This window comes from Tribolium castaneum, chromosome 8 (assembly GCF_031307605.1).
Source record: "Tribolium castaneum strain GA2 chromosome 8, icTriCast1.1, whole genome shotgun sequence".
In the NCBI taxonomy this organism is placed as follows: domain Eukaryota; kingdom Metazoa; phylum Arthropoda; class Insecta; order Coleoptera; family Tenebrionidae; genus Tribolium; species Tribolium castaneum.
The window spans coordinates 8474381-8500942 of NC_087401.1; the positions used below are offsets into that span (position 1 = coordinate 8474381).

General features: G+C 36.5%; 3 protein-coding genes across 11 annotated transcripts; all 3 read right to left on the bottom strand.

The window, feature by feature from the left end:
- Window positions 1-882: 882 nt before the first annotated feature.
- On the bottom strand, window positions 883-10363 carry LOC103313464 (BRD4-interacting chromatin-remodeling complex-associated protein). Of its 3 annotated transcripts, none has more exons than XM_008196790.3 (6): window positions 10207-10363; window positions 8588-9410; window positions 6452-8543; window positions 2481-2722; window positions 2185-2428; window positions 883-2128 (listed from the first exon to the last, which is right to left on the bottom strand). In XM_008196790.3, exons 2-6 carry the CDS (start codon window positions 9025-9027, stop codon window positions 1529-1531), a joined length of 3618 nt encoding a protein of 1205 aa, XP_008195012.2. In that variant the 5' UTR covers window positions 9028-9410; window positions 10207-10363; the 3' UTR covers window positions 883-1528. The 3 variants fall into 3 exon arrangements, with proteins under 3 accessions (XP_008195012.2, XP_008195011.2, XP_008195013.2); XM_008196789.3 differs by lacking the exon at window positions 10207-10363 and adding an exon at window positions 9508-10196; XM_008196791.3 differs by lacking the exon at window positions 10207-10363 and adding an exon at window positions 9508-10196 and having other exon boundaries at window positions 8588-9430.
- Window positions 10364-10511: 148 nt separating this feature from the next.
- Window positions 10512-11468, bottom strand: asf1 (anti-silencing factor 1). The gene is made up of 2 exons (XM_963442.4): window positions 11125-11468; window positions 10512-11077 (listed from the first exon to the last, which is right to left on the bottom strand). The coding sequence occupies exons 1-2, from the start codon at window positions 11231-11233 to the stop codon at window positions 10593-10595; spliced, it is 594 nt and encodes a 197-aa protein (XP_968535.1). The 5' UTR covers window positions 11234-11468; the 3' UTR covers window positions 10512-10592.
- A 330-nt stretch (window positions 11469-11798) lies between these two features.
- On the bottom strand, window positions 11799-26509 carry ATP7. Of its 7 annotated transcripts, XM_064358532.1 has the most exons (7): window positions 26369-26509; window positions 26178-26316; window positions 15718-17434; window positions 13177-14263; window positions 12424-13126; window positions 12246-12302; window positions 11799-12073 (listed from the first exon to the last, which is right to left on the bottom strand). In XM_064358532.1, the coding sequence occupies exons 1-6, from the start codon at window positions 26400-26402 to the stop codon at window positions 12287-12289; spliced, it is 3696 nt and encodes a 1231-aa protein (XP_064214602.1). In that variant the 5' UTR covers window positions 26403-26509; the 3' UTR covers window positions 11799-12073; window positions 12246-12286. The 7 variants fall into 7 exon arrangements, with proteins under 7 accessions (XP_064214602.1, XP_008195005.1, XP_968455.2 ...); XM_008196783.3 differs by lacking the exon at window positions 12246-12302; XM_963362.5 differs by lacking the exons at window positions 12246-12302; window positions 26178-26316; window positions 26369-26509 and adding an exon at window positions 26056-26177.
- Window positions 26510-26562: the final 53 nt, after the last annotated feature.

Below are 26562 nucleotides of genomic sequence, written 5' to 3' on the forward strand. Positions count from 1 at the left end.
TGAACTGTTTTTGATAAGATAAACTAGACAAAAATAGAAAGTAGAAAAAATAGTATATTAGACTCGTTTTATAAGACTTAATTGTGGCACTCCTTCGTCGTGCTCCAAAACCATTTGTGTAATACTAGAACGTCTTATAAAACTCGAACAATAATATAGTATTTTGACTGTGAAAATTAACTGTGTCAGAAGGAATTTTTCAGTTTTAATTTATTATTTAATGGCAACATATCTCAAAAAGTGACCGAAATTAAAGCAGAAAGAAAAACTGAAAAACCGTCACTTGCTCCACACCAATATTTCAGTTTTTTTGCATTTTTTCGTCGATTTAAAAAATCCTTTTGACCTTGTTTGGCGCAATCCGTTTTCGGGTAAATGTATCACCGGAACAAAGCCTGATCCCGATTTAATCAAACTTGGACGTGTGTTATAAAAGAAAACGTTCGGAAGCTCAATCCTGTTGCATATCGAAATGCAGCGATCGCATCCAATTTATTTGATGGTGGCTTATCTCAACTTCCAAATTATAAAATCCGGCGAAAAACGACAAACATTCGTGGTGTTTATCGTAACGTTGGGTACTTTATTGGCTTTCATTTGTTGATAATTGGCACAATAGAAAAATAAAATGAGCTGCTCTCCCGTCGACGGCCGGATCGATCCCAGCCCCCGCTCTTTGTTTTCCTCAAGGCATGGACCGTGTGAACCGGCCTTTACCAGCACACCAACGATTTTTTGTGCAACAATACGTATGCAAATCGGGTTTTTATCAACGGAGCCCCCAGATGGAATTACAATTAGCCGCAAAAACGCCACGAAAACAGGGGATTTCCGGGTTTTCGCCGAAATTTCTCGACGTTATTAAATAAAACGTCCAAGGCGTATGAAACAATTCAATTTTATTTGAAATACTTCTTCCGTTTAGGAACCAAAATTTCTTAAAGTCAGTCTTAATAATAATAAAACCTTAGAAAATAAAAAATAAACTAAGTACACATAAATTAAATTATTTACAATATAATAAAAAATATCCAAGTTTTTACAGTGTGCTACAATCATGTGGAAACATTTGAGGAATAATTAAAATCAAAGTTAAAACGTTTATTGCTCGACATCTAATCTGGGTTCCATAGCTGCCTCAATTAAAACAAAACAATATTATTGCAACAGTGATATGACACAATTGTGGTACACTGTGAAAAATCGCACCGTCACAACGATCGGGCCCAGGGACGTCACATGACCCTCGCTAATCAACCAAAAAATGGGAAAAATGTCATACAGGGTGTTTGCACAAATTTTGTAATTTAGCCTATGTTTTGTTTCTTTTTTCAGTGGTAACCATGGTAACCAATAATGCGCCACGTGACGTCCGCGGGCTCTAGATGCCGTATTGAGCTGTGTATATAATTTATCGCTTCGTTTTAAAATCTGTAAAAATAAATGACTTTTAAAAAGTAATGATCACAATGGAGAGAAAACGTGTGTGTATTACAGTGCAGCCTGGCCATATCCACTAGACATACCGTCATGAAAGAATACTATCAAGGTCCAGGGCCGTATTCTGTTGTAGATTCAAAATCGAATCGATGGCACTCTGGACCTGTTCATCGATACTATTATTTTCGACTTCGTTTTCGTACGAGTCGTTCTGGCCTTGCTGTTCGTAACCGTGATGAGTATTTATCCCACTACTGACACTTTGTACACTACTATTGTTATTATTTAAAACACTATTGTTATGTACACTTTCTGTACTGGTTTTCTTGTTGTGTTTGTCGACGCGAAACCTTTTCAAAGTCTCGAGGCGCGAATCGCTGCTCGCCGTGCGTTTGGGTGGCTGGAGGTGCGCATGCGCGTTGGCGACGACCGGCGCCGCCGTCGAATGTGGGGGCCGTGGGGCGGCCGGCGGCGGCTCTTCGTGCGGGAGGCAACCGAGCTCGCGTTGAATGCACGCCCATTCGTCGTAGTCCTCGGGGGGCTGCGGGGGCGAAGGCTCGGGCAGAACGGGCAAGTCGATTATTTGCGCCGCCTCTTCGGCCTCCTGCCGCAGACGCAGCAACGACTGCCGCTCCTCGCTGAGGAACATTCGGTCGAGCATCATTAGTTCGGATGTTTGCACCGGTCGCTGCAAAAAAAAAACAATATAGTTTGAGGCACTCGCGACGTTCGTTCGTGTGCTACCATGCTCTCCTTCATTAGTAAATATTTGTACTTGTCGACCATTTTCGCATACTTGGCGATGAAATGTTCGGCGGTTAGTTCGAAAATCTCATCGGCCTTGTCCAGATCCTTCTGCGATAAGACGGGCTGATCCATACAGTGATACCTTATCAGGCGAATACATGCGTCCTTCTTATCGCGAAATGGCGTATGGATGTCCGGTTTGACGGCACCTGATTGGTCCAGATTTAACTGTGCTTCAATTCTACGAAAATTTTTTTGATAATAATGATAATTGAAAATTGATGATCACTTACAAGTGTGCTTTTTTCGTAATTGAATGACTGTGCTGTTGTAGCGTTGGAGGTGGCGCCACCACTTGTTGTTGTGGTTGTTGTTGTTGTTGAGGTGGTTGCGGTTGTTGTTGTTGTTGTGGTTGAGGTTGTTTGTGTTGCTGTTGTTGTACTTGAGGTACAGCGAGACGTGGACCTACGGCCATTTGACTAGTCGTGTTCGGTTGTACCGAGTGTTCTGACCGATGCGGTTGCGATGTTATCACCTAATCACAAAACAATCGATTTTTTATTAAATTGGCAACATTGCTTCTGATATTTAATTTAAAAATTAATTCCATTTACAACTTTTAAAAAAGTTAGGTGTTCTGTTAAAAAAAAGATTAAAAAAAAGCAAACTTGCCAAATACAGGCTGGTTCCAAATTGTTGGACCAACTCTTAGGTAGTGATTAAAGACATCCAGATGAGTTAAAAGTCTCTATGATAAAAACATTGTCTTTTTGTCATTGTATCAAAGATTATTCACATACAGGGTGATTTTTATAAACAAGCCACCCTGAATATCTCCGAAAATAAGCAAAAAATAAAAAAATAACGAGACAGGTCAATTTTTATTTAAAACGGGACCAATTATTAATAGTGGATTATCAAGTAATTTAGAACCATGTAACATTATGAAATATGATTGAAACTCAAAAAAAATCACACAGCCGAATTTTTAACATTTAAAAAATAGTTTTTTTTAGAAAAAAGCTTTTATTTAAAAGATGCACTAAAAGTAAAAAATAATGTTTTTCTATCACAGGAGAATATTTTTGCTTACAAATTAGGATTAAAATTTATAAAAGCTTTGGAAACAGTGCTCAATTTAAGAAAGTAATTCTGTAATGCCATATTGTTATGGCTATGGCTTATGATATGACCGTTCCCAAAGCTTTTATGAATAAGTTGTAAGCAAAAATATTCTCCTCTGATAGAAAAACATTATTTTTTACTTTTTAGTGCATCTCTTAAATAAAAGCTTTTTTCTAAAAAAACATTTTTTAATTTTTTTTAATTATTGCTTTTTAGTCTTTACTTATTCTAAACGTCTTTTTCTCTGAGATTTATTTTCGCCGTATTATTGTAACACCATTATTTTGCTGATTTGTGCAACTTGTTTAGTGGTATGTGATAGAAAACAGCTGTTAGCATTGAAAGCACATCCTAACCTTTGTTCAGTGTCTATACTATATCGTCCAAGATAAATGAATTAAAAAAAAAGCAAAATTTGTTTGTAATGAAACGTTATAAAAATGATTAGGTATTAATATATTTCCCAATAACTAACATATTTTTATATTTTTGTTGTTTTTAAAGATATCGAATTAATCTTTTTGTATCTAATTTCTTGAGTTAAGTACTATTATGTTGATAATAAATAATAACTTTTTGAAATATTGGAAACTCCCTCATAAGTTGGATTTAAATTAATTTAACATGATTTGGTACCGAGACGGTATAACGCTCAAAGCGCCCTTTTTTTACTCTGTCGTACTGTTTTTAGTTTTATGTTTATTTTCTGAGATACTTAGAGTAGCATTTTTTTAAGAAATCACCCTGTATAACATTATTAAAACATGCAGAGTGTCTCAAAATTGGCGAATTCCGAGTTCAGAGCATTGAAAAGAATCACTTCAGTAGTCCAAATATGGAAACAAAATAAAGAATCGGGGCTTCCCCACAAAGATACTGTCACCAACGGGAACAACGTGACAATACATTGCACTTAAGAGCTGCGTTTTATTGTTATTTATGGTGAAGATGAGTGGAAAATAATAATGTAAAACAATTTCTCCAAAAAATATCTTTATTTTCGAGTAAAAAATCGTAAACTTTTGCAATTTTTCTTTGAAATTACAAAAATTCAATATTTATTTTACTCCCAAAAATGAATTTTTGGGAAAGTGTTTTACATTATTATTCTTCACAATAAAAACACTGAAACTTTTAGCCTGAATTTGAAGAAAACGCAATTCAAAAAATGTACTTCAAACCAGTGTAACTTTGTGAGGAAGTCCCGAATTTTTTTTTCTATATTTGGACTATTGAAGTGATTCTCTACAATGCTCTGAACTCGGATCTGGCCAATTTTGAGACACCCTGTAGAAACAAATTAAAGATTCTGGACTTCCCCACAAAGATTCATTGGTTTGAAGGAGCACTTGGGATTTAAAATCCAGGCTAAAAATTTCAGGGTTTATGGTTATTCATGGTGTAGATGATTGTGGAAAATACAAAACTTTTTGTATTTTTTGTAATTCTCCAAATTTTTTTATTTGAAAATAAAGCTAATTTTCTTTATATTACTATTCTCCATAAACCATAAACAATAAACACTGTAGTGTATCTTTGTAGGAAAGCCCGGAATCATACTTCTCTTATTTACTTCTCTAGTTGTTTTATTTGCGCATTTTTGGCTCGGCTACCACGAAATTTTGTTCAGTAACAGATGGTGAACTACTTAAAAGCGCTACGAGTCGTTTTAGATCAATTTCTGTTTATTTTAGATTTTTTAAATTTTTTTGTTGATTGCAAAAATTAAAATCAACTATATTTCCTTGATTATCTTCAAAACTACTAATCGTACAGTATAAATGAAAACAGATTTGGAATCCTCAGACAATTTTACGCCCAAAAACCATACTATTAACATACATTTTTGGTTATTGTAATTTTGACGAATTTTTTATTGTTGGTAGGTAAGTAAGAATTTTGACCAAATTGTTTTATTTGTATATTATTTGCACATTTTTCGCTCGATTATCACAAAATTTTGTTCAGTAACAGATAATGAACTGCTTAAAAGCGCTACGAGTCGTTTTAGACCAATTTCTGTTTATTTAATTTTTTTGTTGATTTTAAAAATTAAAACCATATTTCGTTGATTATCTTCAAAACTACGATCCGTACAGCAAAAATAAAAACAGATTTAGAATCCTCAGACAATTTTACGTCCAAAAACCATACTATTAACATACATTTTTGGTTATCGTAATTTTGACGAATTTTTTATTGTTGGTAGGTAAGTAAGAATTTTGACCAAGTTGTTTTATTCGACTATTATTTGCACAATTTTGGCTCAAATATCACAAAATTTTGTTCAAAAACAGATAATGTACTGCTTAAAAGCGCTGCGAAGTGATTCTGTACAAAGCTCTGAACTCGGAATTCGCCAATTTTGAGACACCCTGTATTTAAGAAATACATTGAAATTTTTTATTCTGGCAATTCAGTGTTTACATTCAAGAATAACGAAGAGTAAGAGAAATTTGCTCTTCAATAATTAACTTTCAATTTTTCAATAATAAATGCAAAAGAATTTTTTCTGTCCAATTTTTTCTTTTTTTCTTGAAGAATTCTTTATTGTTTCTTGAAAGAGTGGCACTGGTTTTTCTCTTTAGTTTCTAGTTACATAATTTTAAATTTATTTTTATTTCTATATTGTTTATAATTTCATTTTTAGTTTTATTGAATAGCTTCAAGCTAGACTTCGCCTCCATATCTGTTTATTATTGTTTAATTGTATCAGTGAAGGCCCTTTATTATTATTATTACTTCACTTTTTCATGAGAAATAGCTCAATGGTTAGATATTTGGGTTAAAATTTTGGCATTTCAGATCATGTTTGAAAATACCAATTTGTGTCTTATCTTATATGTTACACAAACATTTAACAAACTAATATCTGCTTTAAAGCTATAAAAACAACTGTCACTTTTCACAATTCATTGTTGCCATTTTTTTGACAATAAATTAAATCCCACATTGAAAACAAAAGAACAATAAGACAGTTAAAGAAATTTTTTTTTAATGATATCACCGTTCGAAAGTTGGCCCAGTAGCTTAAACATAATCATAAATTTAAGCATTTTTTAACGTTCAGTAAAATGTCTGAACAATAATAAACTCTTCTATTTCGGTTCTATTAATAAATAAAGAAAAAAAATCATACCTGATTAACCGCTGTCGCTTCACAGCGCGTGCCCACCGGTTGCGGTTGTGGCTCCTTTTGTTGTTGCTGTTGTTGTTGTCCCAAATTCAAACTGGACGGATTAATAATCGTCAAATGATTATTATGATAATAGACTTTATCAGGTGGTAGTAATTTCCCAGTCGCTAGAATTTTTTGCTGTTCGGCAAATAACATTTTCAAAGCGGCCTGTATCTCGGAATTACCGGGTGTTAAACTAGCCGATAAAGTCTGAATCTGTAATTGGATATTTTTCAAATGTTCCTGTTTCTGTGGTGTGAGTTGAATCGTATGTATCCTTTGGTTTTTCGATGTGACATTTGGCGCCCCCGATGTTATTATATTAATATTTCCCGACTCTTCCAACAACTGACCGAGCAATTTCTCGACGTCTTGATTCGTTCCATTCGAATCGGTGGGTTTAGGCGATGGCTGTGGTGGCAATTTTGGGGGACTTTTCTCCTTAATTGAAGGCTGTACGATTGCTTGTTTTTGTGGCGGGGCTACAAGTTTCGATGGCGTTTGCAAAGCGTTAATCAGACTAGGTTTTGCCTCTTTTTCCTTGACCGGTTCTTCGAAATTTTTTACGATTTGTTGTTTCGGTGTTTGTTGTGGCGGTTGTTGCACTACTTTCTTGACCGGCTTGATTTTCGGTGATAGTTTTTTACATTCGTCTTGTTTTGAGTTGTTTGGCCTTTGCATAAAGATCGTCTGACCGTTGACCGTCAACTGTCCGTTGCGTTTCAATTGTTCGAGTTGTTCCGGTGTTAGGTTGACAACGTACGAAGTTGGAGGTGGTTGTTGTTGTTGTTGTTGTTGATTTTCTTGTTGTGGTTGCGGTTGTGGATGAACGGTTTGAACCGGTGGTTGGGTTTTTTGAAACGGTTGGACTTTAAGTACCGGTTGGTGTTGTTGTTGTTGCTGTTGGAAGGTTGGTGATGGTGGCGGTACTTGGTGCGTCTGTACGGCTTGGTTTTGTTGTTGTTGTTGTTGCTGTTGTTGTTGTAGGAGATTTTGCAACTGTCCTTGAATTTGTGACTGTAAACTGTGCAACGAATGCGGTTGTACAATTTGCATCGGTTGTTGCATCAACGGTTGCGATTGCACCGTTTGATGTTGTATGGTTTGTTGTACTGTTTGTTGTTGTATTTGAGGTTGTAGGGTGTGTTGTTGTTGTTGCACCGTTTGTATGGTTTGTGACTGCACGGTTTGTTGTTGTATCGTTTGCACACTTTGTTGTTGGATGGTTTGAACGGTTTGTTGCACCGTTTGTTGATCGATGGACGGTTGTAGAACCAGACCGCCGTTCAAACCGAAAATACTTTGTAAAATCAACTGTGACTGGAGATCTTGGTTGAGTGTTGGGTCGTGTTGGAGCACCAACCGCCCATCTTCACCCATTGTTAATTTAAAACCACCGCTCCGTTGTACCATTAAACCATTATTAATGGTAAAATTCGGAGTGAGAAACGGATTGAATGGAATGCTAGCTTGTGGTTGCGTGTTACTATTCGAAATCATTCCGCTTTGAAAATTCTGATTCAAGACTTGAACGACAGGTGTCGTTGGTTGAGGCATCGCACTTAATTGTATATTTCCGATTTTTTTCGTCTCTTGCGGCGTGTTTGGTACCGAATTCGGTTCACTTTCACTCTGCGAAGCGTCACTTTCAAACTGTATATCATCCTCGTCACCAATGCCCGATATTTTCATTAAATTCGCCAAATCTAGCTTTTTCTTGACTTTATTTTTGGGTTTTTTCTTCACTTGATTGTTTGGCGGCTGCGGATTGGTCATTTGCGTCGTGACGTAGGCTGTGGTGGTGGTAGAGGGGGCAAGTTGTACGCCATTGGTTAAAACACGAACCATGGGCTGAGATCTGGGTATTTGTAGGAGGGGCTGTCCGCTCGGTTGCAGGATCAGTCCTTGGGGGGCCGCCGCCGGGATTTTGGCCGTCTGGGGGCGCAATATGAACTGGACCCCTGGTGTGGTCAGTAGAGGCATTTGGTTGAGAAGCACCGGTTGAGCAGTTGGCATTATCGTTGGCTGATTGGTCGGAATGACGATCTGTGGGCTGTACTAGTGTTAGTCAAGGGGCGTGGTTAGTGTATGACTTACCTGACGCTCGGTTTAGGGCTTGGTTGCGGGCTGGCGCTGGGTTTGGGTAGGATATTAAGGTGTGGCTTGAGTTTAATAATGTTCTGTGATTGGTTGGTTTGGATTGGGCGTGCCAGAAGGGAGTGGCTGTTGATGATTTGCATTACTGGGAAGTTTGGTTGAGGAGTTGGAGGTTTGAGGTTGGGTGAAGGTGATTTGAGACTAGCTGGGGACGAGTATGGTGAGGGTGGGTAGCCTGGACTGGGGTTCGAGTAGGCTGGAGACATGTTGGTTACGATTTGGGGTTTTTTCACCAAGTTGAGATTGTTGGAGCCGACGACAGTGCAGTTGGTACTGAGGTTCTCATAGTCGATCTTTTCCGGCTTGATTTGGTAGCTGTTTGTTGAATTTTTCGGTGATTTGCACATTTTTTGACCGAGTTTTTGGGGCGTTTGAGACATTTTTCTACACGTTGCGAAAAACGAGAACACTAAACCCCCGGTACGATTCACAGTATCTTTAAGTACGACATTTTTGATTGGATTTTTTTCGAATTATTTTACACCGGAATGTCGCGGAACTTAAACTAACTCATTTTGTTGCAATGTTTATGCGAGTCCGAGTTGCGAGTCTTAATAGAAGCACTTATCACTTTTAGCCAAACTCGAATAGGGCCATTTTATCGTTGTAGACAACAAGAGGGAACTCCGCAAGCCAAGGCATTATTTCGAGGGGGTTTCTTCCATGGAGCCAGGTTTTGGGTCAATTTCGGCCGAATTTTCGTTGAGGACAATGTTGATTTTACCGATTCTTGCCTGATTTTAGTCAGAAATCGCCGCAAAACCTGAAACAGCAAAACAAAAACTTCAATCCAAACATAACCTCTACATTTACGTCAAATTTCACGGAAACAATGGCACCGCAGCCTACTAGACACTCACGTTTTTTACGTTTAGGGTTTTGTTTCGATTTTGGCGGTGTTTTCGCGCGTTTTACGCGCAAATTCGATTTGTTTATAAACAAATTTGCAAATTTGCAACCACAAATAACTAATCACTCTACCGCCATCTTTTACGATGATGCCCCTTTTTTCGTCTTCTTCTTGTCGCATTCCCCCCACCCCAGCGGCGAAAAATGGACCAGTCCGTCAACATTTCAAGGTTGTTCCACGTGGAAAAATCGACGGATTTTTCGCTTTTCCATCGTCGATTTTTCCATCTGAGCCACGAAACGGCCCCCTTTACCCCACGCTGCTTAATTCCGGCGTTAATGCAATAAAAAAATCATTTATCACCCGTTTATAGTTGGTGGTGGTGGGGGTGGAACTAGGAACAAACGAAAGTCGCAGTAGTGGGGGATGTCAAAAACTGGAAAAGGAGGCGAAAACAACAACAAAAGGCCGTAAACACTTGCAAAAATCCAAGAAAGAAACAATCACCCAAAAAAATCGATAAGAAAGTTAGGTTAGATGAGGTAGCGCCTGCAAAAAGCATGTGTGGCACCACGACACGTCCGCGGCCTTTTTTCCGACGTTTCCGGAAAAAATCCGGCTTTTTTCCGGGCCGTTTCACGTCGGGTTAAGGCCGCGCTAGTGCTGCTCGCACGATTTCCGTGATAAAATGAATAAAATTTCTACGTACCTCAAACAATTTTCACTTCATTGGCAAAAACGGGGTCCACTACTACGCTAGCAGGGAATACTCGCTCGTGATTGGTCGACGAGTCGCGTCATTTGATACACAAAAAAAAACAACATCCACAAGCCAGCACACGTGTGACAAGCGACTGTCGACCTTAACACCTCCCCTACAACGGCCATTATCCCCAGCTTTTGTTCCCATAGCCCGCTGCGTCGAAAATGCTCTTCCCCTCCATCGGCCATGCCCGCGGCCCAAAATCCCTAATTATCCCATCCCCACCCCAAATAATCGATTAAAAAACCATCTCACAAATGCCAAATACAAAATTTATTCGCAGAATAATAAATACAAAAATACCCTAGACTTAATATTTACACGAAAAATAACTAGGAGCACTCCATGGCGGCCCACGAGTTGGAATTCTCATTGAAAGCGGGCATTTCGACGCGGGGCTCCGCCTCGGCGGGGGCTGTCTGGGGCTCGGGTGCCTGAGCCCCATTCTCCTGGGTGTTTGGCTCCTCCCAGTTGATTTTAAATCGGGTCACTCGGGGCTCCGATGCTAGGATATTTCGGACGACTTTATCGAATTGTGGGGGGCTCGGGGGGTTCTCTCTTAATTCCTGATCCGTGTATTCGTTATTTATGAAATAACCGACACGGATGAACTCCTGAGAGCGGTAAGAGCAAGTAAGGAGGACCACAGTGACCCCAATAGCATCGTTTTCGGGGATTCGGGCAACGTTAGGGGGGTCCGCTTGGAACACGAACATGTGTTTACCCTCAGGAATGGGGCCGACCATCACCGAATCGAGGATTTGATCGTATTCCTCGCTTTCGGCAGAGCCGACGTAGATCATCTTCCATTCTAGATCTGGGAACAAGGGGGTTATCACACGAGACTCAATTCGCGGATTTTACCTTCTTTGAGCTCCTCGATGCACTCGAAAGTGATTTCAAATTGAAAAGGGTTCGAAAAGGGGCTGGGGTTGTCCATTACTGTGATATTACAGAGTTGTACTTTTGCCATTTTTTCAAGCAACGAATTTAAGGTTAGGGCGGATTTTCACACAAAAATTTATCGCGACTGGCAGTGCTACCAAAATTGAGCTATTTCAGTATTATCACGGGCGCTTAAAGTTAAAATAATATCGAAAAAAATCACATTTAGTGCAAACAATCGAGAATTTACCCGCGACAAATTGACAGCCACATAGCCAACGTTGAAACGCAAAAAGTGAAAGTTACTAACACGTTACCAATTTTGTCAATAAAAAATTTATTTGGGACGTTATTACCAGTTAATTCGGCCAAAGTGATCAGAAAATTATTAAACCTTTTTTTAATTAAAAAAACACGTTTTACGCACACGATTTGAAATTTATTATCGCGTCAATTGCCAACCTTGAAACGTCAGAAATGAAAGTGCTGAAAGTTACTAAAAACTCTTATCAATAAAAAATTCGCCTTACATTATCAAAAATTTATTCGGCTCAAGAAAGTGTTTACCTCCTTTTACCTGTACCCAAATTACGTCTCGGTGCTGTGAGGGTGAAATATACAGGGTGTGCCCAAATGGTATAGTATACAAGGTGTGTCATAAAAGTTTTATTTACACATTTGAGATTACAAGTCGGTTAGCACCGTAAAAACTGTATAATAAAAAAATATTAAATGCTCGACTAAAAACATACGTCATTTTGGTTCAATTACAGTAAAATGATGCTTTATATCACATTGGTAAGTAAGTTATTAAGTCATAAGTGGCTCACGTACGCCCCCTTTTCTTCTGTCAAACGTGACTGACGTTTCATCGTCTAAATCACTGGAAAGTAACAACTGACGTCCATTTTTATTACGTCCAAGGAACCTATAACGTCACTTTGATAAGAATTCTGACATTACTCATGCATGAGGATTAGTAATTGTGAAAATGTGGGGAGAAACAAACACAAACAAAATAAAAAAAGACCAAAAATACTTGTTATAATTAGTAATAATAAGTATAAAAAATCACAGAATCATGCATTAAATAAACTTACATTTAATCAGTTTGAATAATTTGAGCTATGCGCAAATTCCGCTACGCTCCTTTCCAACTGCAACAAAAATTAACATGGTCAATTTTTGAGGTTGGTTGAGCGTCACGAAATGAGACATAGCCGCCCCTATATGGCACATGTGTTTTATAAAATGTATTCGTTACATTGCCTCATATACCTTGATATAGATGGCGCTCCATTCTGTTCGATATCATCCAACCCCCGATGAATCGAAATCGAATCGAGTTCTCCCGAATTTCGTTCGGCTAAATACTCCTCAGTTTGCAAATCCCTAACTGTCGGTTTTTTCCACAATTTCAATAAAAGACTCGATCCAACCACCGAGACACTACTCAAAGCCATCGCGGCACTCGCCATCCACGGTGCCAACGTAAACCCTATAAAACTAAAAGCACCAGCCGCCAGGGGAATCCCCAACAAATTATAAACGGACGCGAAGAGGAAATTCAATCGGATGCGATTGACAGTCTTTCGGGACAGTTCGAGACAGGCGACCACGTCCAAGAGATCGTTCCTCATAAGTACGACATGAGCGGCTTCAACGGCAACATCCGTGCCAGCGGCGATCGCCATCCCTACGTCAGCTTGCGCCAAGGCGGGGCTATCATTAACCCCATCGCCCACCATTGCCACTTTAATACCGCGAGACTGGAGTCTTTGGACACGTGCGACTTTATGTGACGGAAGCACTTCAGCGTAGACTTTCTTGATACCGACTTGTCTTGCGATACTGGCGGCGGTTTGGCGGTTATCACCGGTCAAAAGTATAACCTCGAGACCCATTTTTTTGAGCGAGTAAACGGCCAAGTGGGCTTCGGGCTTCACCATGTCGGCCACGCTAACCATGGCAACGATTTCGCCTGAAAAATGTTTCGTAAATTGTTGCCCACCCAACAATATCAAAACTTACCATCAATGACGCAGAGCACCGCCGACCTGCCTTGCTCCTCCTCCCCGATCATTTTCTTATCAACTTCCTCCGTCACGACCAGCCCATTCCGATTCATCCACTCCCGGTTGCCTATAACAACCTCGTAGCGCCCCTCCCCTTCGCCAGACCCCGCCTCCATGCCAATCAACTGTCCCAGTTTCATACTCTGACTGTTGCTAACCTCGACTTCGACCCCATTCAACGTAAACACGCCCGAACTCCCCGCCCCCACCAACGTCATAAAATTACTCATCTCTTGGCAATTTTTCGCATTTTTGACCACTTGACCCAACGACGAGACCGTACATTTCAAGCCACACCCTGGCACCGCCTGGAACGCACTACTAGTCCCCGTTAGCTCCGCCCCAATCGCCTCCCTCACGTATTTGATAATCGCAGAAGCGATCGGATGTTCGGAATTTGTTTCGGCACAACCGACCGCTGCCAAAATCAAGGCGGGGCTTAAAGAGTCACCTTTGAGCCAAACACGTGTTACTTCCGGTACGCCTTTTGTAATAGTTCCGGTTTTATCAAACATGATTGCTTTAACTTTGTGGGCGTTTTCTAACGGTTCCGCCCCTTTGATTAAAATACCATTCACAGCACCGATGCCAGTCCCCACCATGACGGCAGTGGGCGTGGCCAAACCTAACGCACACGGACACGCAATCGCGAGCACACTTAACGCGCACCGGAAAACGAATTGGAGAATAATCCCAGTTTTGGTAAAATCGTGTTTTTCACTTTCGGTCACCGGAAGTGCGTTTATATCGATTGAGCCGATAATAGACCAGACAATAAGTGTCAAAAGTGACAGGAAGACGACAGTTGGGACGAAATAACCAGCGATTTTATCGGCCAATTGTTGGATGGGTGCTTTTGACGTTTGTGCTTCTTCGACCAATTTGACAATTTGTGATAGGGTTGTTGCCTCTCCTGTATGTGTGGCTTCGATTATAAGTAGGCCGTGCTGATTGATTGATCCACCAATCACACTACTTGTGATTTTCTTCGGTACCGGCATGCTTTCCCCAGTTATGAGGCTCTCGTCGCACATTGATTGGCCCTGTGGGTGGAGTTTGATTAGACACTCCCTTAACCACGCCCACTAACTACAGAGAATATTGAAAGTTCTAATAAAGATATTTATTTGAATGTTGGTACTTAACCATAATCCGTTAAGTTCTTTTCAATGAAAATATTTTCAAGATGGCAACTCGGTTATACCGGAAGTCGCTATCAACTTTTTTATTTTAAATGGAAAGCTATGTTTTTCACTGCGTTTTTGATTTAGTTGAGTTATTTTAAGGACGTTTTTATCAGCTTTTCCTATACCTAAGTTAAATCGTTTTCGAGATATTTAACATTTTTTGAAAATTTTTGGATTTACACTTGTCACTTAAAAAATCAGTAACTCGCTTAATTTTAGAGATTTCGAAATCATATTTAGGGAATGAAACAAGAAGGCCTATATCTGTTCTTCAGTGGGTTGAAAACTGAAAATAAAGTTAATAAACCCAAAAATTTTAAGGTAATTTTGGACAATTTTAAGTACCAATAACTTAATTTTTTCAAATTTGATATCCCAATTTTTATTTTACTAGATGGAAGTGAATTTTTTTCTGCATCGATCTGTATTAGTATTCCCTATACCTATCTGTGATAATTCAAGTTATGTTGGTTTTTTTGACATTGTAAAAAAATTTTTACTAACCACAGCTATTTTTGCATAGTTTGCCATAAAACATTTCTGATTAAACAAAAGACAAAGTTTTTTCAAAATTGTGTTGTTTGTGCTATGAAAACAAAACAAATTTATTTAAAAAACTTTAATTTCTCACATTTTTTCTTTCGTTTCCATGGCAACCTATGAAAAAAGGCCTATGGCTAATGAATTTCTCAATCTCAACAAAAAGTTATTGTAACTTGAAAATTATTAAATATAAGTATAGGGAATGCTTATACAGATCGATGCAGAAAAAATTTTTCTACAATTTAATGAAATAAAACTTGTGGCATTTCATTTGAAAAAAATTGAGTTATGGGTGCTTAAAGTTCTGAAAACTTAACTTTACACAGTTGGGGTTTGTTATACTTTTTTAGAAATTTGAAAACACCAAAGGAAAAATTTAAGCTTCCTTTATCAAATCAGCTAAATAATATTTTCAAATTTTTAAAAATGGCAGAGTTACCGATTTTTGAACTGGAAGGTGCAAGTCCAAAAAAAAAATTAAAAACTCTAAATATTATGTAAACGGCTAAATTTTGGTATAAGGAAAACTTATGAAAACTACTTTAAAATAACTCTCGTAATCCAAAAACGCATTAAAAATATAGCTTCCCATTTAAAATAAGTAAGTTAATAGCAACTTCCGGTATAACCGGAAATGTCACCATCTTGAAAATATTTCATTGAGCAGGACCTACGAGATTATGGTTGTATGCAAATTTTCAAATGACTATAATTATTAGAACTCCCAATACTTCTAATGTGGGGTTTAGACGGAACACCCTGTATACCTGTAAAACTTTGCCGTCGACTGGTACTTTGGCCCCCGGTACCACTTTTAAAACATCCCCACGTTGCACCAAATCGACGTGAACAAGTGTCTCATTTGAAATTTCGCCCTTGGGCCCCAATTTTACTAAAACCGCATCTGTGGCTTTGAGTGATAATAATTTCGATAAAGCTTCGGATGTTTTGCCTTTAGCGACATGTTCCAACCATCGGCCTAAACTAATAAAGACCAGTAGCATAGGAGGCGTGTCAAAAAAAGTCTGAGGTGAAGTTTTTTGTCTCATAATCATGGCGGCTATGACCACGATGACACTATAAGTGTACGAAATCGAAGTAGCCATTGCGATCAAAACGTCCATGTTGGTCGTCCGATGTTTTAGTGCTTTGTAAGCTTGGACGAAAAAATGCCGCCCCCCGAGTAATAAAACAGGAGTTGATAATACCCACATTATCAAATTCTCGAGCGAAAGTCCGGGAATCACACAACACATATCCTCGTGCGACATATGCCCACTTGACATCAGCGTCATGAAATACATCATTGCGATCATAGAGGGCCCACCGAACGCCAACGAAAACAAAAACGCATGTTTCCACCTCCTAATCTCCTCCTTCTGTTCCAAATAATCATTACCATGATCACGATCGAAAAGTCGAGCCTCGAACCCCAATTTAGCGATCGCTTCGATTATATCACGCGCTCCTGTCACCTCAGGATCATATTTGAATTTGCCGCGCTTCGTCGTGAGAGCAACTTTCGCACTCAAAACGCCCTGTAATCGAGCGATATTTGTCTCGATTTTGTGCACACAACTCGCACACGTCATCCCCGTTATCTCCAAATCAACTTCCGAAGCTCCAGCACCCGATTCTTGAACAACACTAGCCGGAAACCCCAGGTCGGTAATACAGGTCGCTAATTCAAACGGCGACACTAGCGACGGATCATAATGGATTTCTGCCCTAGCGGCGAGTAACGAAACTAGAATTTTGTGGCACCCGGCGATCTTTTTCACGTGTTTTTCAATCGCTGCCACACAACTACCACAAGTCATGCCTTTGACTTGCAACTGACATTTTTCAAGGTTGAGGTCGCTTGGGATTGGCTGGGTTTGACGGTGGTCAGGGGCGGCTTTAGCTACTGGTTTCCCATCAACTGATTTAAGGGAAGCCTCAAAGCCCATATCATCGATCTGTTCGGCAATTTCCTCGGCTTTGACTAATCCAGGGTCGTACTCAAACCGCCCTTCTTTTGTTTCCAAGTCAACGCTTGCTGTTTTAATGCCTGGTTTGGCCGATATCATGCCTTCAATGCTTTGCACGCATGATTTGCACGTCATGCCGTCGATATGGACGAGGCATTGACGCATTTTCGCACCTGGAAGTGTTGCTTCGAAACCCATATCGTCGATAAAATCGCATATTTGTTGCGGTGTCAGTTGGCGTGTGTCATAATGGACTAGAGCGGCTTTTTCCTGAAGGCTGACTTTGATGTTGTAAATGCCGGGTTTACGACTCAGGGTCTCTTCGATGTTTTTGACACAGCTTTGGCACGTCATGCCCAAGACGGTGATTTTAATCGTGTCATCTTCTGACACTGTGATTATTGTTGGTTGGTCGGAGGTGTAGTCGCCTGTGGGGGCCAGCAGTGAGACCGATTCACTTTCGGTCGATTTTTCGTTGATAAGGGGCTCGAAACCGAGGGATTCGGTGGCGTCCCTGCAACAATTAAGTCGCATGACTTAAGTACTAGGTGTCTTAAAATGATTCTCATCTAGTTAAGGTTGAACTATACTCAGAACACAAAAGTTGAAATTGGATTTTTAAGAAAAGTAATAAACAAAATGCTTTCTTTACAATTGTATGTTGTTCCTAAAGTCAGTCACTACCTCACAGATCAGTTTGTATTTCATTTAGGTATTTGTAACCGAGTTTAAACGGGTTAAAAAGCCGATTTAATTTGTTGTTCTATTAAAAAACTGCAAGTTCAAATTATTTGAAAAAAATATGGTAATTTTCTTGAGACCTTAGCAACAATATACATAAATTTGAAAAAAAATTAGTGTCATTTAAAAATAAAATGAAAAAAACCTCAATTTTTAGCCATTTTATTTTTCTATTAAAAAATGGTACTATGTTTTTTGATAATTTTTTGTATATGACTTACTTGTAATACTATATTTTTTTCATGCCATTTGAACTCTAGGTTTTTCCATAAAAACATTAAGATTATTACGGTGTTTACCTCATTATAACTTGGTTACAAATATTTAAATCAAGACAAGAACTGATCTGTGAGGTAATAAGTGAACCTAGGATCACCCAATTGTAAAAAAACGGTTTTGTGTATTATTTATATTAAAAATTGAGTTTCAAATTAGTGCATTCGCACGCCTGTCTGGTGAGCCTAGTATAGTTCAACCTTAACATTGAAACTGAACCGTGCCGCTCTACTCTATTTATTTCCAAAATTGAATGGCTGTCAGTAGTTCTGTAAAGAATAGAAAAATTCACAGGCAACTAGGCAGATGAAAATCATTTCAACACACCTTGTATTTGTTTTGGCTAAATGCTCGAAACAAGTGACAATAAATACGTGTCTTAATTTTGACAGGTAACAGAGCTCAACAAATAAAACATCTTTTCTATTTGTAATTTTTCAATAAAAAATTCGCAACTTTACTTAAAATTTGGATAAAGATAACATACTAAAATGTGTACCCGCCTATGGGTACAAAAATAAAAGAGCCGAACTATTTTCGTTGTGATAGAAACACACAATTTAAACAATTTGAAACAACAATGAAAATTGTTGCTATGTTTGCACAAACGAAAGGAGGAAAACAGTGAAAATTATAAATAATAATTTTGCAAAACGTTATATAGAAAAGTTGTTGTATTTGATGAGTTTTATTACGTGGTAAAATTAACACACGTATTTCTGATACACCCGGTATACTCATTGTCATAAAAATTGCAACACCAAGGAGGAATTAGAATTTTTTGACGAAACTTGGCATAAATGGTTGACTATTAGCGACTAATAAATGATTAAAATTTGAAGAATTTTAATCAAGTGTTAAGGGAGTTTTTAACATCTAAATTCTTTTACCAGCAAGTGTTATTCTTCCAATTTTTTCTTTTCTGACTATCTTTTTGTGTGTTTTTTTTAAAATTCGTTTAGGTTTCAGTGTTCTTAAAGCGCAGTTAGATTTGAAGACGTCAAAACCAAAATTACTAACAATTTAAGCAGTTTTGAAAGAGGCATGATTTTTGGACTACAAATAGGGGTTTTTCATTTAGAGAAATTGATAGTCGTTTGGATAGAAATCGAAGTATTATTAAGCAATGTTTTCAGTCATAGACTAAAGAAGGCCCAGGACAGCGCGAAAGACAAAGCATACCTTAAAAAAACAAATGAAGTCCAAAATGGTCGTCTTCGGAGTATGGCTATAATTTAATTACAAGACAAATTTTTGCCCAATGGGTGGGTTTAAAGGTCGTCTTTTATCACTTCGGCCAGTTTACCATCAAAATTGGTCATTTGGACTGTTTCCTGTTGGATTTACTTGGTATGGGAGGAATGGGCAAAAACGCATATCTAAGACTGACCCATCAAACCTTTATTTCGAAACATAACGCGTTTCGACCATAATGTGGACAATGTATACAGTGTATATTCTCACCTGAGGATGACCACTTTGTGGCTAAAACACGTTGTCTGTCTAAATAAAAGTTTTGGTGTGTCAGGTTTAAGCTGTGTTTTTGCTCATATCTCCCATACTTAGGAAACCAAGAAGAAGCAGTCCAAATGACCTAATTCGATGGTAAACAGTCAGAAGTGAAGTACGACGACCTTCAAACTCAACCATTGGTCAGAAATTTTTCTTGTACTTGAATTATTGCCATAATCCGAAGATTATGAATGCTATTAAACATACTAAGTCGTCATTTGTATCCGGTGTTGATGAAATTCCGTCTTTCTTGATTAAGGACTGTCGACATATTTTGGTTAAATCTCTTAAAATCATGTTTAATTTATCTTTACAATGTTGTAGGAAATTTTCTAAAATTCAACCAATTCACACACTAATCTGGGAATAAGGCAGAAATATCAATTTATCGACCAATTTCAATTTTAAATAATTTTGTCTAAATATTTGGAGCAACAATTTACAATATAATTTACCCGAAAATAAAACATTTATTAACAGAAAGTCAACATGGTTTTATGAGTGGTCGTTGTACAACTACAAATTTAATTGCTTAACTGAAGTTATCTCAGAAACTCTTGAGGAAAATGGACAGTTAGATGTGATATACACAAATCTTACCAAAGCATTTGACATCATAATATTTTACTGCACAAATTAGGAAAACTTGGTTTCTCTAATAATTTAGTCGAATGGTTTGGTAACTATCTGAGCGATCGCAAACAACTCATTACACTTAATGGGTTCACTTCTTCCACTTTAACTCCAACTTCGGGAGTCCCACAAGGTTCGAACCTTGGGCCACTGTTATTTCTAATATTTATTAATGATGTAACATGTGTATTTAATAATTCTAATGTTCTCTTATACGCCGACGACTTAAAATTATACAGAAAAATTATATGTCAGAACGATACACTTTTGCTTCAAGAAGACCTTGCAAATTTCTCAAATTGGTGTGAACTAAATCAACTTGAATTAAATGTCACTAAGTGTAAAATAGTAAGTTATACTAAACGTGTAAATTATTACCAGTTTGATTATTCTATACATGATTGTACACTTGAGAGAACTAATACAATAAAAGATTTAGGAATCGTTTTTGACTCAGTTTTTAGTTTTAGTGAACACACATTACAGATTGTTAATAGCGCCTTTAAGGTTCTAGGATTTGTTGTAAGAACAACTAAAGATTTTAAAGATATTGAAGCAGTTAAAAAATATATTTTAGTTTGGTCAGAATATGCGGTAATAGCATGGTCGCCATACTACACATTTTACACTATCAAACTGGAAAGAGTTCAACGTAGGTTCTTAAGGTTTCTTTGCTTTAAAACAGATAATTCCTATCCTAAAGGATATGTAGATTTTAATACAATTCAAATTAAATATAAAATAGATTCTTTAAAAAACCGTAGGATGATTTCTTTTATGATATTCCTGTACAAACTAACGCACAATGCAATTGACTGTTCATTTCTACTAAGTAAATTAAATATACACATCCCAGGCTGTATGACACGAAATCAACAATATTTTGTTATAAAAAAATGTCGAACAAATAGTGCAAAAAAGTCTCCAATACATGTAATGTCAAGTTATTTTAATTTAATTTCAACGGCAGTTGATGAAAATAACTGTACTTGTAAAGAGTTAGTAGAGAAAATAAGAAATGTTTTGTAAAATTATCACACATATTTTTATTTATTAAAATAACATTGTCCTCTAATTGGATTGTACATCTGTTGGACAATAAACATTATTATTATTATTATTATGACCATTTTTTTTTAAGTCTGCTTCCTCTTCTGCTTTGTCCTGAACCTTCTCTAATCAATGGCATAATGGTACTTGGATTACAATTTCTCTAAATAAAAAAACACCTATTCGTTTCCCAAAAATTGTGCTTCTTTAAAGTTTGTTTAATTTTTAGTAATTTCTTTTTTTTGTCCAATTCTAGGTATATTTTTGATTTCATAACACTTAAAACTAAACGAATTAAAAAAAAAATCACTTTAAAAACTGTCAGGAACGCAAAAAATTGAAAGAACAAACAACACTTACTGGTAAAGGAGTTTAAGTGTTAAAAACTCCTTTCCCACTTGATTAAAAACGTTCAAATTTTAATCATTTAATACCTGCTCATAGTCTAACATTTGTGCCAAGTTTCATCAAAAAATTCCAATTCCTTCTTGGTGTTGCAATTTTTCTGACACTGAGTATATTTACTGCACCACAGTATGTAAACTCAATGAATCTTATCTGTGGTATTTGAAAAAATCTACACCTTTGGGTCAAGTTACGCGTTCGAGCACCTTTACCACTTTAGCAAACACACTGTATAGGTAAGAAAATGTATTTTTTCGCACCAGGAGCGTCTGCGAGCGATCCGTTCGAACAGCACCCGGAACGACATCGTAAAATAGACGAAAAACTTTCCGAAGAAGGCAAAACCGACAACGAAACGTCGCATTCGGCCGCTTGAATACATCTAGACTTGCACCACGACAATTATTTAACTCACCATTCGTTATTGTCGGCCGATAAAAGTAACACCTTATCGTCCATAATTGCACTTTTGTTCCACGACAACGGGAAACAATTAAAATTTTACGCGAGAAGAGAAGAAAAACAACGATTTTTTAATTATTATTCACATTGAATGCGGACAATGGCGAGCATGACGATGGACATGTAGGTAAGGACAGGATGAATCAACTCAGAAATGAAGCGTTGTGATAATACGGTGATAAGGCTTCGACGTATTGAAAATCGAGTTCCAGACTGATATCTCTGGATGGAATGATAACGCGACGACACCGTTCTGTATTATGGACGATTGTACTTGAAATGAGGACGGGGATTTTATTAAAATCGGAAAACGCGTTACGGGAATTCCTAATTGTTTTCGAATCGGCGGAAAATTAATTGAAATCAGTCAATCAATCAAATGCATTATTTCCGGCGTCCAGATATGCGTTAAAGCTTAAAATGATCAGCCCTAAGTTACTTTGTTTTCGAGAAAATTTAATAATCGCATAAAGAATTTTCATTAGAGTCATCCTCTACAATAATAATTATTAATTATATTACGTATTTCAATAAGTAACTTTTTTGATTTTGCTCGAAATTTTAGAAGACCATGACTTTTGTCGTCCCTTTATTTAAATTTTTAATCAATAATTCACTTTCAATAATAATTATGTAAAAATATCCGATATTTCGAAACAATGGACGAGTGATGCAAGAAAATAACAATTTTTTGCGTTTTAGAAAAGTTCGTCCAAATGAGAAATATTGCGTAGATTAAATCATTCAATTCGTAAATTACTTAAAAATAATATTTAATTCTTTCACATGAATATACAGGCTGTTCCGTCTAAACCCCACAGGGAGTTCTAGTAATGATAGTTATCTGAAAATTTGTATGCAAACATAATTTTTTAGATTCTGCTCAATGAAAAAATTTTCAAGTTGGCAGCACTTCCGGTTATACCGGAAGTCCCTATCAACTTCCTTATTTTAAATGGAAAGCTATATTTTTTAATGCGTTTTTGAATTACTAGAGTTATTTAAGGTAGTTTTCATAAGCTGTCCCGGTACCTAAATTTAACCGTTTACGAAATATTTGTTTTTTTTTGTATTTGCACCTTCAAGTTCAAAAATCGATAACTCCGCCGTTTTTTAAAATTTGGAAATATTTTTAAGCTCATTTGAAAGATGAAGCCTAGATTTTTCCTTTGGCGTTTTTAAATTTCTAAAAAAGAATAACAAACTCAGAATTTTTAAAGTTAAGTTTGCAGAACTTTAAGCAGCCATAACTAATTTTTTTCAAATGAAATGCCAAAAGTTTTATTTCACTAAATGGTAGAGAATTTAATTCTGTATTAGCATGCCCTATACTTATGTTTAATAGTTTTAAAGTTACAATAACTTTTTGTTAGGATTGAGAAATTCACTAGCCATAGATCTATTCTCATACGTTGCCATGGAAACGAATGAAAAAATGTGAGAAACTAAAGTTTTTTAAACCAACATTCAATGAATTTATTTTATTTTTACAGGGCGGACAACACAATTTTGAACAAAAAAAATGTTTTTGTAGCAAATTATGAAAAAATAGCTGTGGTTAGTAAGAAATTTTCCATAATGTCAAAAAACCAACATAACTTGAAAATTATCACATACAGGTATAGGGAATGCTAATACAGATCGATGCAGAAAAAAATTCTCCTCCATCTAGTAAAATAAAAATTGGGGCATCCCATTTGAAAAAATTAAGTTATTGGTACTTAAAATTGTCCAAAATTAACCTTAAAATTTTTGGGTTTATTAACTTCATTTTCAATTTTGAACACACTGAAGAACAGATATAGGCCTTCTTTTTTAATTCTCCAAATATGATTTCGAAATCTCTGCAATTAAGCGAGTTATCGATTTTTTAAGCGAGATGTGCAAATCCATAAATTTTCAAAAAATCCTAAATATCTTAAAAACGGTTAAACTTAGGTATAGGGAAAGCTTATAAAAACTCCCTTAAAATAACCCAACTAATCTAAAAACGCAGTGAAAAACATAGCTTTCCATTTAAAATAAGAAAGTTAATAGTGACTTCCGGTATAACCGGAAGTGCCGTCATCCTAAAAATATTTTCATTGAGGGGAATTCAACGAATTATGACTGAGTGCCTAGTTTCAGATAAATATCCTTATTAGAGCATTCAATACTTGTAATGTGGGGTTTAGACGGAACATTCTGTATAAAAACGAGTCTTTTCAGTGTATTTATTTTTTTTATTTAATAAATTTAAAATATGTAAAGAACAGTAAAAAAGAATTATTATTTGACATTTTGCTAAAAATAAGCCAAAGAACTATTAAGTTTGGCCAAATATTTTTGCTTTTTTTTTCAAACGTTCTAAAGCTAAAAATTAACTTTCTCAAAAGGTTTTACTAAACTTGACCAAAAATCCTAAAATTGGGTTAAAGTCGACATACATTCATTTTTAACCGATTTTATAAAAAATATTATTTCGAAACTAAGGTTAAAATCAATTTTTAAAAACACATCAGTTTTTTTGCAAAAATCTCATTAATTTTCTTCTTAACTCACCAAGATTGGTCGATAATTAAATTATTCTTTTCCTTTTAGAAGGTTCTTGAATATTTTTCAGTAGGAAATGTGTTTTTTTTTACAAAATTTCATAAAAAAATGAATCAAAATTTTGTTGTTGTTGATATAATAGTGTTAAGATTGCCTTTTCCAAACTATTAAGCTTGCTTTTGTGTTAAAAATTTAACAAAACTCGCCAAAAATGATATTTTTTGCATTTTTTGAATGTTTTAAAACGTTTTGCGTGTTAAAGCCTCAGATGTTTTTTGGAGATTTTGGTAAAGTAAGCAAAATAAAGCACCAAATTAATTCTTAAATTATCTTTATTTTTTCACCAAAAAAAAACAAGGAGTTATTAAGGTTTATTTCATAAAAAAGTGCAACTTTTTTTTTCAGGAAAAGCTAAAAAGAGGCAAGTATTCCTTAAATTTTGATCTTAATCAACTTAAATTATAAAACGAAATAATAAGTTTTTCACTCTATTTTTAATAATTTCGTGTAAAATTTAAGTGTCCTTCTTAACATTTTTTGATTTCAATCAATACATAAAAAGAAACTTCCACACTATTTTTTATGTAATTTTTTCGTACTTTGTTAATTCAAAATCAAAATCAGTTTACATTTAAACTTATATTTGAACTTCATCACCAATATTGATTCTGGTTGATATTTTATCATTTCTTATCAAAAATAGCCGCTTTATTATTACATTAAGGATCATTGTAGACTTTGATTTTATCTGATTGAAAAAACAGAGTGATATTTATAATAAAACGGAAAAGAAAAAACAACAAGAATTTAAAGCATCAGACAACCAAAAATTTATTCACATTGTCACCAACTGTCTTATTGTTAGAACAGAATTTATTTGCAAATTTCTCCAAGTCATATAATTTAGTTTTAGAGAGATTGAGGCCACGTGATTATAATCACGTTTTGTTGCACATTTATTTGCATAATATTGACATTGAATAGAAAGTAAATTTTACCAAGCATTAAATTTAGAGTTGGATTGGAACCAAAGAAAGAAAAAATAATTTTCACTTTTGTTTAAAAACACGAGCCTGAGAATAAAGGAAATAATTTGGTAAATAAATCACCAATGGCGCAACAAGAATTTTAACAGTGAAATGTTTTTTGTATTCAAAAGAACGATTAGATAAGCAGCTAATACTTGCGTCGCTTACCTACAATTATTTATAACTTATCAGTTATATTAGCTAACGCACAATTCAAGGCTTTACTCTATTATTCGCAACAAAAAACTCATTGAATCACGTGCACGACTTGAGTGAAAATGGGCAAAAATCAAACTTGTTGACTGAAAAATGAAACAAACAGATAAAAATCGAACCACATACTTCCGGTTGTACCCAAACATGGCACAAAATCACAACAACCACCGACCCAACATTGTGAAAAATCGCACTGAAGTGTCGGTGAAAGTAAATCCGCTCTTTGCTCTCATTATTTGAGTGAAAAGCGACCTCGAATTGATTCAAGGTTCGGACTTACGCTTCAAGCCTGACGTACTGGGGCTTCGCCCCTCTGAGCGCCTTGAACATGTTGCCACCACTTGCCAACACTTATTGAACCACTGCATATCTAATCTTAAAAAACGTAATCTTGTCACTTACCGGATCAAGTAATAATTCCCTTCGGGTATTGTAACGTCTACAAATGACTGGTCTGGAGGGATTTTCACCGTGGTCCCGTCAATCCTCTGGATCTGCGCCCTGAGCGTGTCCAAATCCCTGGCGCTGCGCTTGCCCCCATCTGGAACCCCAAACTGTCTCAAAACCGCCAAATCGCGCCCCTGGAAGCTCACCTTTGGGCACAAAGCGCACTGTACTCAGTTCCATTGTAATTATTTCAAAATTTCTATTGTTTACTCAAGTCTTTGTTGTCAGAGGCATTGTTTATCGAGTCGTGCGAATTCGAGTCGTCCCGTGCTCTTATCATCAACGAGTGATTTTTTTTAATTATCGACAATTTTGGGAAATTCTTTCAAATTTTGACAAA

Excerpts from the sequence above, each read along its gene's own strand:
- asf1 (XM_963442.4), bottom strand. The coding sequence starts at position 11,233 with ATGGCAAAAGTACAACTCTGTAATATCACAGTAATGGACAACCCCAGC. Across the intron at positions 11,078-11,124 it reads CATCGAGGAGCTCAAAGAAG|ATCTAGAATGGAAGATGATC; the intron begins GTAAAATCCGCG and ends CCTTGTTCCCAG.
- ATP7 (XM_008196783.3), bottom strand. The coding sequence starts at position 26,402 with ATGGAACTGAGTACAGTGCGCTTTGTGCCCAAAG. Across the intron at positions 14,264-15,717 it reads TCGACGGCAAAGTTTTACAG|GGCCAATCAATGTGCGACGA; the intron begins GTATACAGGGTG and ends CTCCACCCACAG. Across the intron at positions 13,127-13,176 it reads GGTGCTCTGCGTCATTGATG|GCGAAATCGTTGCCATGGTT; the intron begins GTAAGTTTTGAT and ends AACATTTTTCAG.
- LOC103313464 (XM_008196790.3), bottom strand. The coding sequence starts at position 9,027 with ATGTCTCAAACGCCCCAAAAACTCGGTCAAAAAATGTGCAAATCACCG. Across the intron at positions 8,544-8,587 it reads AGCCCTAAACCGAGCGTCAG|CCCACAGATCGTCATTCCGA; the intron begins GTAAGTCATACA and ends ACACTAGTACAG. Across the intron at positions 2,723-6,451 it reads AAGCGACAGCGGTTAATCAG|GTGATAACATCGCAACCGCA; the intron begins GTATGATTTTTT and ends TTTTGTGATTAG.